General features: G+C 30.6%; 1 protein-coding gene across 1 annotated transcript; it reads left to right on the forward strand.

Annotated features, from left to right (window-relative positions):
- Positions 1-1,854: 1,854 nt before the first annotated feature.
- Positions 1,855-4,432, forward strand: LOC114322658 (uncharacterized). Its single transcript, XM_028270011.2, has 2 exons — positions 1,855-2,397; positions 3,273-4,432. Exons 1-2 carry the CDS (start codon positions 2,066-2,068, stop codon positions 3,922-3,924), a joined length of 984 nt encoding a protein of 327 aa, XP_028125812.2. The 5' UTR covers positions 1,855-2,065; the 3' UTR covers positions 3,925-4,432.
- The last annotated feature ends 11,563 nt before the right edge of the window (positions 4,433-15,995 follow it).

Consider the following 15,995-nt stretch of genomic DNA (forward strand, 5'->3'; position numbering starts at 1 on the left):
TATGTATATCAATATAGAAGCAAAAACAGGAAAATAAGAAGGGAACAATTAGTTTATATAGGATTCTTCATAACTTTTAAAAAATTTAGTAGATTTGAAAGGGTAAAATTAAGATTTAGAAAAAGTAGAAAATATGGTAGGCTCTTCATACTTTTATAATAGTAGTAGATTAATAATTAAATTTATAAATTTTTTCTATAAATTTGTATTTTTTTTTAAATTTTTTTTTTTTGGGGGGGGGTTATCACTAGGATGTAATAATTCCATTAAAATTTGTACAAATGTGAAAAGAGTCTAAACTGAGGAGAATTCTATGGGATGTGTACTATATGTGCATTTGACTATGATTTTTGAGGTAGTTGGTTATGACTTATTGTAGTGTTATGATTTATGACTTATTGTGATATTAGTTATGATATTATTTTAATTATGATCAGAGAACTCTTTGATTATACCTTAAGCGGTGTTTGGTTGTAATTTTTTTTTTCAAAGTTATGACTCTTATAAAATTAAATTATTGCATATGATGCATGGTAAGGGTGGCCATCAGCCCAATGGCCTACCCAACCCAGCCGATATTTCTAGAGATTGGGAAAAAAATATTTAGCTCATGGGTCGGGTTGGACAAAATTTTGAGTCTATTTAATTTTCGAATTGAGCTTCAGATAAAGACTTTAATCCCACTCCAACCCAGCCTATTCTTTTAGAAAATATTAATTTCATTTTTATATTATTTAGTTACAAAATAAATTTAAAAAATAATAAAAGGTAAAAAAATACACATATATATTTCTTTCTATAACTTAAACTAAAGCACTTCTTCAAAGATTATATTTATTTTATAATTAATATTTTAAATTTAAATAATTGTAAAAAGGATTTAATTAATTTAATAGCCCTTTACGATAAAAAAATAAGTAAACTAATAATTCATATCTATTGAATTAAGTGGACAAGTTTAAGATTTAAAGATTTTTTTATGTTGTATTTGGTTAAGTTTTTTTTTTTTCATTTTTTTTTTTCAAATTTATTTCCAAATCTCCTAACTAAACAAAGTGTTAAAGTCAAATTTAAAATAATTAAATTAAACCTGATATTAGATTAAATTTAAAATAATACATATACTTTTATCATATATTAGTGACTTGGTTTGAACCGACCCAAATCGCATTACCCCTAAACTAATAGATTTTTGGACCAATGCAAAAATAGTTTAATAGTTCGGATTGGTGTTTTGAGAAGTTGGTAAAAAATTAATTTTTTAACTTTTTTAATTTATTTTATCTTTTTATAAATAAAAAACTTAATGTAATCTAAAATAAGTAAAACGTTAAAAATTAACTTTTTATTTACTTTTCAAAACAACCCAGAGTTTGAAATGAGGGAATCTTTTCTATAGTGATTAAAAAAATGAATAAATAAATAAAATATAGGGTTGAAATTATAATTGACCCTTGTTATTTTAAAGAAAAATGATGCAGATCACTAATTAGTTATTGTACTACAGATGTGTACATGTGTTTTATGTCTTAATTTTATTTATTTATTTATTTTTACTTATCACATCATTAATGATAATATTAATGGTAAAAATTTAATAATATGTAGCATTGTTGTTTAATAAATGAAAAATGCTTGGGAGCACTAATTAGTGCTCCCACTAATTAGGTGGCAGTGAGTCCCGCCATTAATGATGTGATGTTTTGGCCTTGGAGTTGTATTTTTTTTTTTTTTTACTTTTTTAATGCATTAATACTATTAATGATGATATTTTTAGTGGGATTAATCATTGTTGTTAATAAATTTGTCCGTACCGATCAAATGATACTGATCCGTCCGGTTTTTCTTTCAGACAGGAACTTACGTACACCAAATAAACCGACCGACCGGCCATTTTTTTTATTTTGTCATTTGCCCAAAAAAAAAAAAGAAAAACGACAACATTCGCAGCAATACTCGTGTCTCGCGATAAATTTAATCCAAAAAAAACTTGTGCCAACATCAATCAACCAATCTCTCTCTGTGGTGGTGTGATCGGCGAAATACAGTGCTAGTTCTGTGTCTAATGTGGTCATCGGCGGCGTCGAAGAGCGTGGTGGTGCCGGTGCCTGTTCTGGTGCTCTCGGCTGCTGCTGCTGCGGCCGCGACCTTCTTCTTCGTCCTCTTGTCCTCTCTCTCTTCTTCTCCTCCTCCTTCTTCTTGTTCTTGCCCCTCTCCGGAGGCCTTAGCCACCGCCGGAGCCGCCGCATCTGGAGGAGAGAGGATCTCGCCGACGGCGGAGGATATAAGATGGGTGAAGGATCAGATCGAGGCCAACGGACTTCATATGCACGACAATGTCCTCCGTAAGGGCATTAACCCTCGTTCTCGCGCTCAACAGCTCCAAGATCTCATTCAGTCAGTAACCTCTCTCTCTCTCTCTCTCTCTCTCTCTTTCAATCTGTCTATGTATGTGTTGGATTTTTGGAAATCTATATTTCTCATGCTCTTCATTGAAAAAGAAATGGTGAATTTAGGTTTTGGATTTTTAGGGATATGTTATATTATGTCCTATAGATTTTAGGTTTCGGATTCTGATTTGGTCTACATTCTAATTTTGACGTTTTGGACTTCTATTTGTGTTTCTTAATCAAACACTGAATCTAATCGCATTAACTTTTCCAGTTTTTTTTTGAAAATTTTACATACATACTTGTGAATATATGTGAATGTGTGCCCTGTTCTGGTTCAAGATTGACAAGTTATGGACTTATAAAACATCTCCAAACCATCATCAATATTTTCACCTAATTCTAATTTGATGGGAAATAAATGGCTAAAAGTGTGCTCTTCAACCATTTTATCAAATCCTGATAAAAATAAAATAAAATAAAACCATTTATCAAATCTGTATCAAATCAAGGAAGAGGCAATTTTTTCACAAAATCGAAGATAAAACGATTCCTTTCCCCGAATTCATCAAATTCCCAACAATCATATTTTACTCAAATTTGATGAGATTTTAGAAAGAGTAAGGATTGGATATGGTTTTCTTTGATAAAAAATGGGTAAAATAAGTTTTTAGGATAAGTTTGTAAATTCGCAAAAGATTTGATGGAGAAAAGAGAGTAAGAATTGGAGTGTTTCATATCAGATCAAAGCTTTTAACCAAATTTTCAACTCAAATTTGATGGAAAAAGAAATGTAAAGATTGGAGATGCTCTAATCACATCAACTATGTTTCTTTTATTTGGAAATCAGTAATGTGATTAAGCTTTTCCAAAAACTTTCAGATTCAAGGGCATATCACACTATGAAGGAGATGAATCAAACAACCACACAGCTCTACCTTGTCCTGGTGAGCTCCTCGTAGAAGAGCATCACAGCAACTATGGGGAACCCTGGGCTGGAGGGCGAGATGTGTTTGAATTCCTTGCAGAGTCTGTTCACCTTGCCCCAGATGCTCGTGTTCTTGAAATTGGATGTGGGACACTTCGTGTAGGCCAGCATTTCATACGGTACCTGAATCCAGGAAACTTCCATTGTCTTGAAAGAGATGAGCTTTCTTTAATGTCTGCGCTTAGGTATGAACTTCCATCCCAAGGATTATTGCAAAAGCGCCCTCTGATTGTGAAAGGTGAAGATATGGATTTCAGTAAGTTTGGTTCTGGAATGTATGATTTGATCTACGCTAGTGCTGTTTTCCTTCACATGCCTGATAACCTTGTTTGGGTTGGATTGGAGAGATTAGCAAAGAAACTAAAACCTCATGAAGGTCGAATCTTTGTGTCGCACAACATAAAATTCTGTTCACGCTTGGGTGGAGATGAGTGTACAAAGAGATTAAACAGACTAGGGATTGAATATATTGGGAAGCACACGCATGATAGTTTACTCTTCAATCACTATGAGATTTGGTTTGAGTTTAGGCGATCTAAGGTTTAGGATCTACAAAAAATATCTTTTGTGGAATATACAGATGGAAGCGATGAAAGAGCAAACTGGGATGTTGTTTCTATCTTGCCTCTTATTCTTTGAGCGGCATTTTTTAAAGGTTAGGCTTTCAAATTATGGTGATAGTTGTTAGTGGAAGAGAAAGGCTGACCTGTTGACCATTGTACGGATATTTATCCTGATAATTTTTGCGTGTTTGAGACTGGTATGTGCTTTGCATTATTGAAAAAGGACTTCTGACTTGGATTTTAAGTGGTCGCACTGATTATAAAGGAAATAGAGATGTGTTGTGACTGTCACACTGTGTATTTGTATTCTAAATTGTAAGTGTCAATGGCATCATGACATTTGTTGTTGCAAAACTTTGTTGTGTAGAGATTGTTAGATGGACTTCCGATGTAGACCAGAAGATCTGAACATTCTGGGTTTTGAACTTGATAGGTTCGAGCATGTTATTCACCCAATAAAAAAAAGTTTGAGCGTGGATTTATATGTTAAATTTGTTGTATCTTTAACTCTGTTCTTACTGATGGATGGCTCTGTTTGGTTTGGCAAGGTGATCTATTCGTTCATTTTTTTTTTTTTTTTTTTTCTGCTCGTTTCATTTTTTAAGTATAGCTACTACAAGAGACCCTGTAGACTCTCATGGATTATTTTATGTTATTTTTAATTTTTAATTATTTTATTTATTTATTATTTTCATGTTGAAAATAGCTGATGCTTTTGCTAGAAAGCAATGAAATGAAGGTGTATGAGTGAATGAATGGCATGATGACTGAGCAATATATTATTACTTGGAAAATGATTTAGAGCCCTAAAATCCCTCCCCCTAATCCCCCTAATTTCCTTTTTTGGAAACTGTTTTCTTTTTCTTTTCTTTTTTTCTTTTTTTTTTTTTTTTTTTTTACTTAAAATGGATTTTCGGGGGATTCGGGGGGTCCCCCCTTTCGGGGGATGAATCACTTCCCTTATTACTTTTACCCTTTAGCCTATAAAAACAGGGATGAACTTGGACATGTTATGTGGTTATTTAGGTAACTGATCTACTGAAACTTCTTGTGTTGCCTGGAGATAATTTGGTTGGTTTGTACCTCAGGTTTATTTGTCATGTTGAACTAGAATGCAAAAGTAGACTCAATTTTTATTTTTTTAACAAAGATAGCGGTAGTATGTTAGTATAGTTAGATTATAATTGGAAGGATTTGTTGCTATTTTATAAACTCAGATCCGGACCTTTCTTACCATATTCTAAGGTGTAACTATTAGGCTAGTGGGCCAAATCTCAACACCTCCAGACAAGTAGACTCAATTTACTTGTGTTATCTCCGAGTACTTTTTAGTTCCTGTTCTTGAACACACATTCCATTTAGTAAAGGTAGTAATAATAATAAATAAAAAGGGCGGGGGGGACTCAATTTACTTGTGTTATCTCCGAGTACTTTTTAGTTCCTGTTCTTGAACACACATTCTATTTAGTAAAGGTAGTAATAATAATAAATAAAAAGGGGGGGAATAATTCTCACTAGTTCACATAGTGAACTGAACCGTGCTATTTGGTTTATGGGATTCAACATGCATTTTGTTTTAATAATTCGAATCGTTAATGTGTAGAATTTATCGAGTATTTTTGTATCTATAAAAAATTATGTTGATCAGATATTAATAGTTACTTGATCGGATCAGATTTCTGCTAATAATTTATTTTGAAAATCATATTTACCGTTGACAAAAATATGATTTGATTAAGTGGTTATGATATCCAATTAAGGCAATTTTTTGCACGAATACTAGATGAAGTATACGCATTGAACGGTTCGGATCATTGAAACAGGACCTGTGGTGGGCTTCCACAGGTCCAATAGTGTGTTTGGTTTCAATTTTCTGAATTCAGTTTCCTAGAAATTAAGTTTTTTGTTTTTCATATTTTATTTTCTAGTGAATATTTTTAAAATTTTAAGTAATTTTTTTACTTTTTTAGATGCATCTTATTTAGATGTATCTAAAAATTAAAATATTTGTAAAAAAAATATTTTAAAAAATAATAAATACACAAGAATACAAAAAATGTACTGAATTTTCGTTTTTTTTGTATTTTTGTATTTTTGATATTTAATGAATTTTTTTAAAAAAATTTCACAAATATTATACTTTTAAGTGTATTTACGTTGGGTGTATCTAAAAATTAAAAAAAAATTACTTAAAATATTACAAAAAAATTAGTAAAAACAAAAAAAATACGAAAAATAAAAAATTTAATTTTTTAAAAAGTAAATCATGAGTTATGAAACCAAACAAGCTGGAATTGCAGGAAACACAAGCACTTCGATTGGGGATTTGTCACAACAGAACTTCATTTTGGGAGGGGGGAGAGGATGGGGCGGGTTAGAAGTGGGCATGGCTTGATTTGTGAGTAAAGATCTACAATTTTATGAAATTTGAAACCAAATTGAACTATGAAAAACTTGGGAAAGCAATCCAAACAGAACCATGAAAATGTAAAACAATTCGGTTTGGAACTATATTTTTTATAAATGTTGTCGTCATTCATAATATGATCACAACTTGATCAAATATCAAGTAATTGTTAGAATTATGGTTTTTTATAGGCTTAATTTGGGTTAACTTTGAGCCCAAATTTGAGTGGGGTCCACATGTCTTTTGAGGTAGGTCCAAAGAGGTAACGTGTTCCTTACCGCATAGCAAGTCACACAGTGAAGACAGTTCGTCAAAACCATTTATGAGTGAATAAGAAGTTGACGTCGTTTTCGGATTCGTGAAATTGACAATTAAAGAATTAAATGTGGGTTTCTTTGAAATGGTTGTCCCATATTGAAACTTGAAAAGAGCTTTTGTGAGTATGTAAATTCTGAGTGGACAAACTTGGGTTGGACCCCAAGGGGGCATTCCAAGTTTGTAGAAGGGAGGAGTTATAGACAAAGTGAGCCTTGGCTCAAATCACCACACGCACGTCGCTGGCCATCCGGCTGAGTTGACTTCGGGTGTGAGGTGTAGATTGTAGGTTGGGTCCTAACCTTAATTTTTTGGACAAAATTTATTTGAATTTTTTCAAATTCTTATAGGAAAATTATTTGGATTTCTTAACAAAATTAATTTAAATTTTGGGCTAATTTTTTTTGTCCAAACAGAGCCCTTCTCTATTCCAATTTCCAGCAGTCTAGTAGGTTCAAACAGGTTACAATTGCACCAAACAGATTCGATTTTCCAGACAGATTCAAAACTGGGTTCAAACAGTTTTGCATCTGTTCAGTTTAAATTCCATATTTGTTCAGGTTGTTTGCACCTGTTCAATTCAAAAACCTACCTGTTCGGATCTGTCCAACAACCACCAGTTTGCCTATAAATTCATATTCATTTCCAACAGATTTTCACGTCCTGAAACATCCAGAAAAATTTGTTCCCTTCTCGTTTTTGCTCTGTTTGCATTATTCTTCATTTTAGTTATTTAGAGAAAATTCAGAGAGTATAGAACATAGGTTCTAGTTCGCCGTATAGATTGTTTGGAGTGCTACTACAATCTGTGTAAATCATTGTATCTTGGGAGATAGACGTCATTTATCCGTAAGCACCGAAGTGGGGCGAATCTGTCTTAAAAACAAAGTGTCACACACTTGACTTAATCATTTTTGTATGTATTCACATCGGTAAATAAATTCTGTAAGTAATTTATTTTTATTTACTTGATTTAGTTTCAAGTTATTTATTTTACACAGAAGATTATTCTAACAATAATATGTTATCATTTAATAAATAAATTATTTAAATGATTGTTAGAATGAAATCTATCATTATACAAGAATACACTTGCAAGAACAGACGGTCAACAATTTATAACAACTTATAATTATGTACTCAAGTGAGAATTATAGTGTGTTATACAAACTAAAAAATTAAACTCACGTTCTACATCTAATAATGTGGCAATTAAATAAAATATTTAAGGCAACTTTTTCTGTTATATCTTTTTTAATTATCAACTAATTATCTTTCTTACACATTATTGGATCTATAAAATAGGTCTAAAAATGAGCCTGTATATTATTTTTCTTTTAGAAATTATGTTAGTGGAGGGGTTGGATTATCTCCAGTTGGCTAGTTCAACTAGACGGTCCAATCCGACCCATTGTGGGCCTATTATTAGGTCTCAATAATCCAAATTATTTAATATGTAAGAATCGTCGAGTATTTTATCTCTGTAAAAAATTACATTGATCGGATATTAGTAGCCACTTGATCAAATTACATTTGTATGAACAATTTATTTTTCAAGTCATAATTACCGTTGATACAAATTTGATCTAATCAAGTAACTATCGATATCCGATCAATGTAATTTTTTACAAAGATAAAGTACTCGACGAGCTCTACATTTTGACGGTTCAGATCATCAATGTGGGTTTCTGTAGACGTGGGCTCTGTGGTTAATCCACAGAATCCCAACAATATGCTCCAGTCCAATTTCAGATAGGACAGAAACCACCACCGGTAGTGGATATATATGTTTTCATATAGAATTCAAGCAGATATTATTGCCTTTGCCTACCAAAATGGTTTTAATAGATATATGAGGTAAAGGCTCATTTTTTTAAAAATAAATTTGGAATTGTGTTCTTGGTTCCTCATTCTAAGAGTGTAAATTAATCATACAATCTGGACAAACGAGAGGGGCAAGTCAAATTTGAGTTGGACATGTGAGCAGACCCACTACCACCTAGGCTTCCTAAAACAAGTTTTATTAACGAGTGTGTTAAGAACATTGACTAAAATAGTTTAAAATAATTATCTAATTTTTGTAACATTTTTTTTTTTTGTTTGTAGAATGTTGTAGTGTCTCAGGTCTTAGACCCGACTTGTTAAGTGGTAACTGTTACCTTGTACTTACAATTTTTTATTTTTTTTGGACTATTGAATAGTTGTGGGTTGCATTTAACCTTATAGTTATTATAATTGAGACCTCCTCATTGTTTGGAGTCTTGATTGATGAGTTAACATGCTCGTTGGGTAAGATTAGACCAAGAATGCCCAATTCGAATTTTTTTATTTTGAGTAGTGTTCACTCTTTTGCTTTTTTCTTTCTCCACATTTTGAATCTTGATGTGAGGTTAGAACCATTGGAAAGCTTATTTCTGGGGCTTCAATTTAGACACAAAATTGACCATATTCCATTTCCAAACATGGGAGATACACCTGTTTCAAGTCATCCAGCAAAAGCTGTCTGGTCAAATCCGCACGTGCGGATTTCGCGAGAAAGCCTTTTTTTCCCCAAGTTGATCCGCTTGAGCGGATTTTGCCCGTCCAGATATTGATTTATGTTCCCTTTTCACTCAAATAAGACCATTCTCTCTCTTTTTGACCATTTCTCATCACTCTCTCTCTCTGTAACTTCTCTTCTCTCCCTTCTCTCTAAACTCTCACCAAATTTCACATTTTCTTCGATTTATAAAGATCAAGCGAGATTTTAATACAAAAATGGCTAGCGTCTCAAGAGCTACGTTTTGACCGGTGGAGATCAAATTCCGGCAAAGTTGATTTTTAGAGTTTTCTCATCTTCTCTCTTTGAGGTAGGAGTTTTTTTGCTCCTTGTCAATACCTCGTTATAGATAGACATATGGTAGTTTTTATTGCATTAAAAACTTGATTTGTTGGGTATTTTTGAAAAACATGTGATGAGAGTTAGGATTTTGTGATCTAGAGTTAAATCTTGTGTTTTGTTGTCAATAGATGAGATTGTATAGTTGAGGAAAAATGTTTAAAAGGATTAGAGTAAAAAGCCCTAATTAATTATTTATGGGTTATGAGAAAGAGGGAAAATTTGATTATTCAATTTTATTTGAACAATATGGGGTATTGTGTATTACATTGTGAAAATGGGTATGTAAGAAAATAAAGAAAGTCATCATGAAGTTTAATTTGTGTTAATTGTTATCTATGATTTTATAATTGTTAAGTTGTAATAATTGTTGAAAAATTGAAATTTCGGAGAAATAAGAAGGGTGTTGGTAAATGTTGTGTGTATGAAAGATTTTTGGATTGGTTAATCTCGTTTATGAGTGTGATGATGAAAAGTCCCAAATCCTTTGGTTATTTATTTGTTTGAGAGATGGGATTAATTTGTGTTACATATGTGTTGGATTTTGAAAATAAATTACTAGTTGACTTTTGATAATTAATGAGAAAGGTGAGACGATTTATTGTGTGTATTGGGAGTTTGAAGAGAAGGGAAGATAAATTTTGGAAATCAATAAAACATTTAATTGGATTCGTGACGAATTACTATTGGCAATTTTTTTCTTTAAAACAAGTGAAGTTGGAGATTTTTTTCTTTAAAACAAGTGAATAATTGTATTCGTGACGAATTACTATTTGTTTAACCAAATTTGAATATTTTGAATTGAATCATAAAGATGGGATGGTAGTGATGAAAGATACTTTAATTATAAGTTTTGAAAACAACGTGAATTGAAAGTTGAATTAATTGGAGTTGAAGGATGAAAGTTATGTAACGTATAAATGTTGATAAAATCTAAATCAAGAGGATAAAATTGAATTCATGGACTTGTTACCTGTTGTTTATGAGACTGTGTCCTTGGCCATCGGTAAAGGATGGTATTAACGTTGTTAAATAATTTGTGAAACTTGGAATAATGAGCCAATTGTTGAGTTGAATGAAAATGCGCATTGATATGGGTTCCTCTTTCCTCCGGATTTGCGCCTGATAAAGTTTGGCGCTTTGATATGGGTTCCTTTCCCCTTCAGTTCGTATCCAGTAAAGTGTGAACAGGTTCCTCTCTCCTCTAGCTTGAGGTCCGATAAAGTTTGGCTCTTTGAAATGGGTTCCTCACCCCTCCGGTTCGCGCTCGGTAGAGTGGGTTGTGATGGTTATGGCTTGACAAAGCCAGGGTCCGTTATGTGTTAATTACGCGTTGTGTATTTTCATACTTGTGTTATGATAAAAAGGGATGCATTATTGGCTTTTCATGCTTGTGATCAGTAAAATATCGTAATGCGTGTTGGCACGTCTATTGTTGCTTAAATACATATATATATATATATATATGTATTTGTGAAAATTCATTTTACACTTGTGTTTAAGGCCATAATACATAGTAATTGCCTTTGTAGCCCTAATGAGTTGGAATGTAGGATGAGTATATTGTTTAGATCGATCTTAGGAGATCATGGTAATGTGATGAATGGTGGAGATTTCTTTTAAATGTAAATGAAAAGTTTTGAAAGGTAAGAACTAGCCTTTGTTTCTTGTTATGTTAAAGAGGATCTTTTGAAAAATTGTATTTATATAAGTATATTTTGAAGTATGAAATGTCACATATCCTATATATATATATATATATGTATATATGTGGAGCATTCATAATTATAGATATCTATATGTTGCTATTAATTAGGATTATTGGGATTCTTACTGGACTTTTGTGTTCATCCCACGTTGCTAATTATTTTTCAGGTATGGAGTGAAGAGTTGTTCGAGACTTGAATTCTATTAATTGTAGGCCATGGGGCCTTTCAAATGCAGGCAAAATGCCAATGTGTTGTAAAAAGGGTTATTCCCTTTTATATATTTCGTTTTTTTGCAATTGATAACATAACGCCTATGGACGTGTATTGTATTTCATTACATATACACAAGAGAGAACATTGTAATTTATATCTTCTTAAATATCTTTGATATTTGTTATTATTGAAATGGACTGACTTAAAGAAAAAAGGTAATATTATCCGAGTAATAAAAGTTGAGGCATTACAATGTACAACTAATTTAAACTTAAAAACAAGGGCCAAAAGCAACAATGTTTAGGAAATCAGACAGGATTGACCGGTTCATCTAGACCTCTAAAACTGTTTAATGCCCAAAACTGGCCATATTTGTGAGAACTGAAAAACCCTCTAGTTGAACATGTAATGGGTCATCATAACCGGCCAAATTTAAAGAATTGAAGATTCAATGCATGAGAAACAAGCACTCTAACTACTAAGCGATCAACACAATTGTTGACAATGTAATAAGTATATATATTATATATTCAATATTATCTTAATTAATTTTACTAAAAATCAATGTATAAAAACGTAAAATAAATTCTAATAAATTTTTTTTTTTGTAATTGTTTATTATTTATTATTTTGGAATTTTAATATTTATATTTTCTATATTTATAAATTTTAATATATTTATGACATCATGGTTCAATTATAATTCACCCACAATTGAACCAAAGACTTGTCCGCTCGGTCACTTTTTCGGTTTTCTCACTAGTCTGATTTTCAAAACATTGAAAAGCAGTCGTCAACAAAATTCTTAAGATTATGATAATAGTTTAATTAAGGGTTTGTTTGAAAATAACGTTTTTAGTATTTTTTAGCTAAAATATAAGGTGTAAAAAATAAAAAATAATAATAATATTTGAGAATGAATTTTTGAATTTTCGAATCTTTAACTTTTTTATATGACTTTTTGATATCTTTTGACTTTTTAATTAATTTAGCAACCTCTCAAACAAGGCCTAAACAATAAAGTTCACTTACCTAAATCAAACAATTTCACTTACCATTAAAATAAAATAAAAAAAGATTTTTGAAATTTTGACTGTGCTGGACTATATGTCTATGAGGATTGCCTTAATAGTGGTATGGTATTACCATTTTTTGGGGAAAACATTTACTAGTTAATACTTAAAAATACTTTACAGTATGTTGACCAGCTCACATATGGTAATTTTGCACCAAAAGGCATTTTTATAATTACTTGTGTTTTTTAATGGATAAAAATGACTTCTTTAGTCTATAAAAAGAGCAAGAAAGCCATTGTCTAATTATCTACAAACATGGGAAAACTTTTCGCCTTGTGCCTTTTGCTCTCCCTCCTACTCTTCATCTCTGGTATTTATTTTCGATTTATTTCTTAGAAAAATTATCAATAAATTATATTTTGCCTCTAAAATTATTATTTAGTTTTATTAAGTTTCAATATAGATAAGTCTTATTTTTCATAAAATATTTTTAAAAGATTCATTACTGCATAATGGTGTATGTTATGTCAATTCAACCCCTCACTTAATATGAACAACAATTTCATAAATTTTTTAATCCAAGTAAAATTATATTTTTAATTGTAAAAATCATGATATTGTAAAAAAGAAAATTTATTAGAAAATCCTCTTTTAAGTAGTTATATACCAATTAGTCCATAAGATATTCTTATATTCTAATAAGTCCTATTATTTTGGATATTTGATCCACCAAATCCTAATCCTCATATTTAAGATATTTTATGGACAGTTTTACTCTTACAAATATTTTTTTGAACTCTTAGTAACTTGGTGATGTGAACATTCACATTTGATAAATTTGGCAATGTAAATGAGAATGTTGACAATGTGAATGTTTACATCATAGAATGTTCACACTGTTAACAAGAACATTAATACGCGTTTCACCCTACTATTATTAGGGATATTTTGGTAACTATATCCCATAAGACTTATCGAAACATAAGAAAGTAATTTTGATTAAGTGGAACACAATTAGATGAAGAGGAATTTATGAATAAATGCCCTTTAAAAAAATCATAAAGCACAATAAAAAATTACTAATAAGTTCTATTTTATTTTCAAAATTACTATTGAATTATATCAAGTTTCAATATGAATTAATAAGTCATATTTTCTTTTTTATTTTATAAATTGTTATAAAAAAGTTAAATTATTCAAAATAGTATGTTTTATTTTATTTTTATTTTTCTCAATAAAATATGAACCAAAAAAAATTCATAAATAATTTTAATTTATTTAAAATATTATAACAAAATATTTTTAATTCTTGAAATTAAATAAATTTTCATGAACAAAAGTATAAGTATAAGATTCATCAACTAACTCATGCAATGAAAAATATATGAATTTGTCATAGTATTATTTTTCATAATTTTTTAGAATTTTAATTGAATTTAACCTTTTAGATTGTTTACACTACTACAAAAATTCATAATTTGAAATAACAAAAAATGATACATTTTATACTAAAATTGTTTTGATTCAATTGTTATTTATGACTTTTTAAACATAATAATAATAATTCTTACAATTAAATTTTTTAATTTTAATTATGTTAAAATTGTTGTTCATATTAAATGAGATGGGTAAAATTGAGATAAAATACACCATTATAAAACAATGAATCTTTTGGAATATTTTATAACAAATAAAACTTGGTTGTCCATATTGAAATTTGATAGGACTTGATAATAATTTTAAGAGTAAAATACAATTTATTAGTAACTTTTCCTTATCTCTTTCATTTATTCTTTTTATATGCTTCATATATAATCTTGCGCCCTCCATAGATAATTTCAATAGTACACAAGATCACTTTTAATACAAAAATAAAACAACAATGCTATAAATTCAAAAAAATCATTCAAAAAATATCTAAAATTTTAAATGCATGGTCAAGATTTGCTGCATAAATAGTGCCACAACAATTTCAAATATACATCATTGATCTATCACTCTGAGTGAATTTTTAAAAACATTTTTTGGTACCATAACCAAAGAAGAAAAACATAAAACTTTACTAGCACAACTCAAGCACTCATGTCATAATAACACAAGCACACACCAACTTTACTAGCACACACATCACACTAGGGGTTATTTGGGATGATCTAAATAAATGTATTTTTTGATTTTTTACGAAAAAACGTAAAATATGGATTTGGTTTGAAGTGATGTAGTAAAGAGATGATGTGATTTAAATGAGATAATGTGACTTAAATAGAATAATGATTTTTTGACTTTTTTGTATTATGCCAAACTAGGCCTAATAGCTTAAGACTCCAGGTTAAATATTCACTTGCACAATTTATTTGTCTTCACTTTCACACATCACTCTATATATATATATATATATATCTATTTCTCACAGTTGTGAATCTATACAGATGAAAAGATGGTGGTCAAGGTAAAAGCAAAAAAATGTGATGCGGGTTGGCAATGTAAGGGTGAAGACCGTTGCAGGAAAGATTGCGAAACTCGTTACAATGGAATAGGGCGGTGCGATGATATCACTGCACCCCTAGTTCCGAAGCAATGTTATTGTGTTTACAATTGTTGATCTTTCATGTCCATATTAATGGAATGTCAAATTATTGGAATCGATAATAACTTAATTTGGTAAAAAGTATTGCAGCATTTCATGAACTTATGAGATGCAGGCATGGTGATATAAGTCGATTTTTTCAATTTTTCTAGTTTTTTGATGAGAACACTTTTTGGCAATATTATTCATATAACTAACATGGTTAATAAACTGAAAGAGTGTCAGAGTCAGTCATTTTATTTTAACTAGAAAGCAAGATAGATTAGAACTTATAGAATGATTATTTAGTAACCAATTAGGCCTAGCTTGGTTGGCCACCATGTTTTCTTTAGGACCTAGTCCCTAGGGTGATCATGGGTTCAATTCTCCTTAAAGGAGTTAAATTAAAAGAGTGCAAGTATTTAGGTGCTTTGCCAAGAGTGAGAAGGTTTTTTCTCATAGGTGCTAATCTAACAACTAACATTTACCGATCAAAAAAAAATATTTATTTAGTAGTGTGATGATCAAATACAGGGTGGTGAAAACAAAATCAGTTCCAATACAAGGGTGATGAAAAAAAAATCAGTTCCTACTGAAGGAAAGACAGAAGAAGAGGCATCTTACTACAAAACAAATCAACCTTGAAAGAGCAAGAGTCACAACATGAATCCACTAATGGAAAAAAAAATATATATATATATATATATCAAAGGTAATTTGTGAGAGAAACTAAAGACACAGGGCATAATTGAGACTAACGTATTTTCCTTTGCACAAAACCTAAATATATAGTAACCTATTTTTAGCATTGTATGCACTTACACAACTCTTTTCTAAGTTACAATTATTATTATTATTATTATACAATCGATAGAAGGGGGTAGAGAAAAGGGAAGTGGCATTGCATAATAGTAAAACTTGAATGCAAGTAGCATGCCCTTAACCACCTG

The sequence above is a fragment of the Camellia sinensis genome, chromosome 2 (genome assembly GCF_055761805.1).
Source record: "Camellia sinensis isolate YWXY chromosome 2, ASM5576180v1, whole genome shotgun sequence".
NCBI classification, from domain to species: domain Eukaryota; kingdom Viridiplantae; phylum Streptophyta; class Magnoliopsida; order Ericales; family Theaceae; genus Camellia; species Camellia sinensis.

Excerpts from the sequence above, each read along its gene's own strand:
- LOC114322658 (XM_028270011.2), top strand. The coding sequence starts at position 2,066 with ATGTGGTCATCGGCGGCGTCGAAGAGCGTGGTGGTGCCGGTGCCTGTT. Across the intron at positions 2,398-3,272 it reads CAGCTCCAAGATCTCATTCA|ATTCAAGGGCATATCACACT; the intron begins GTCAGTAACCTC and ends AAAAACTTTCAG.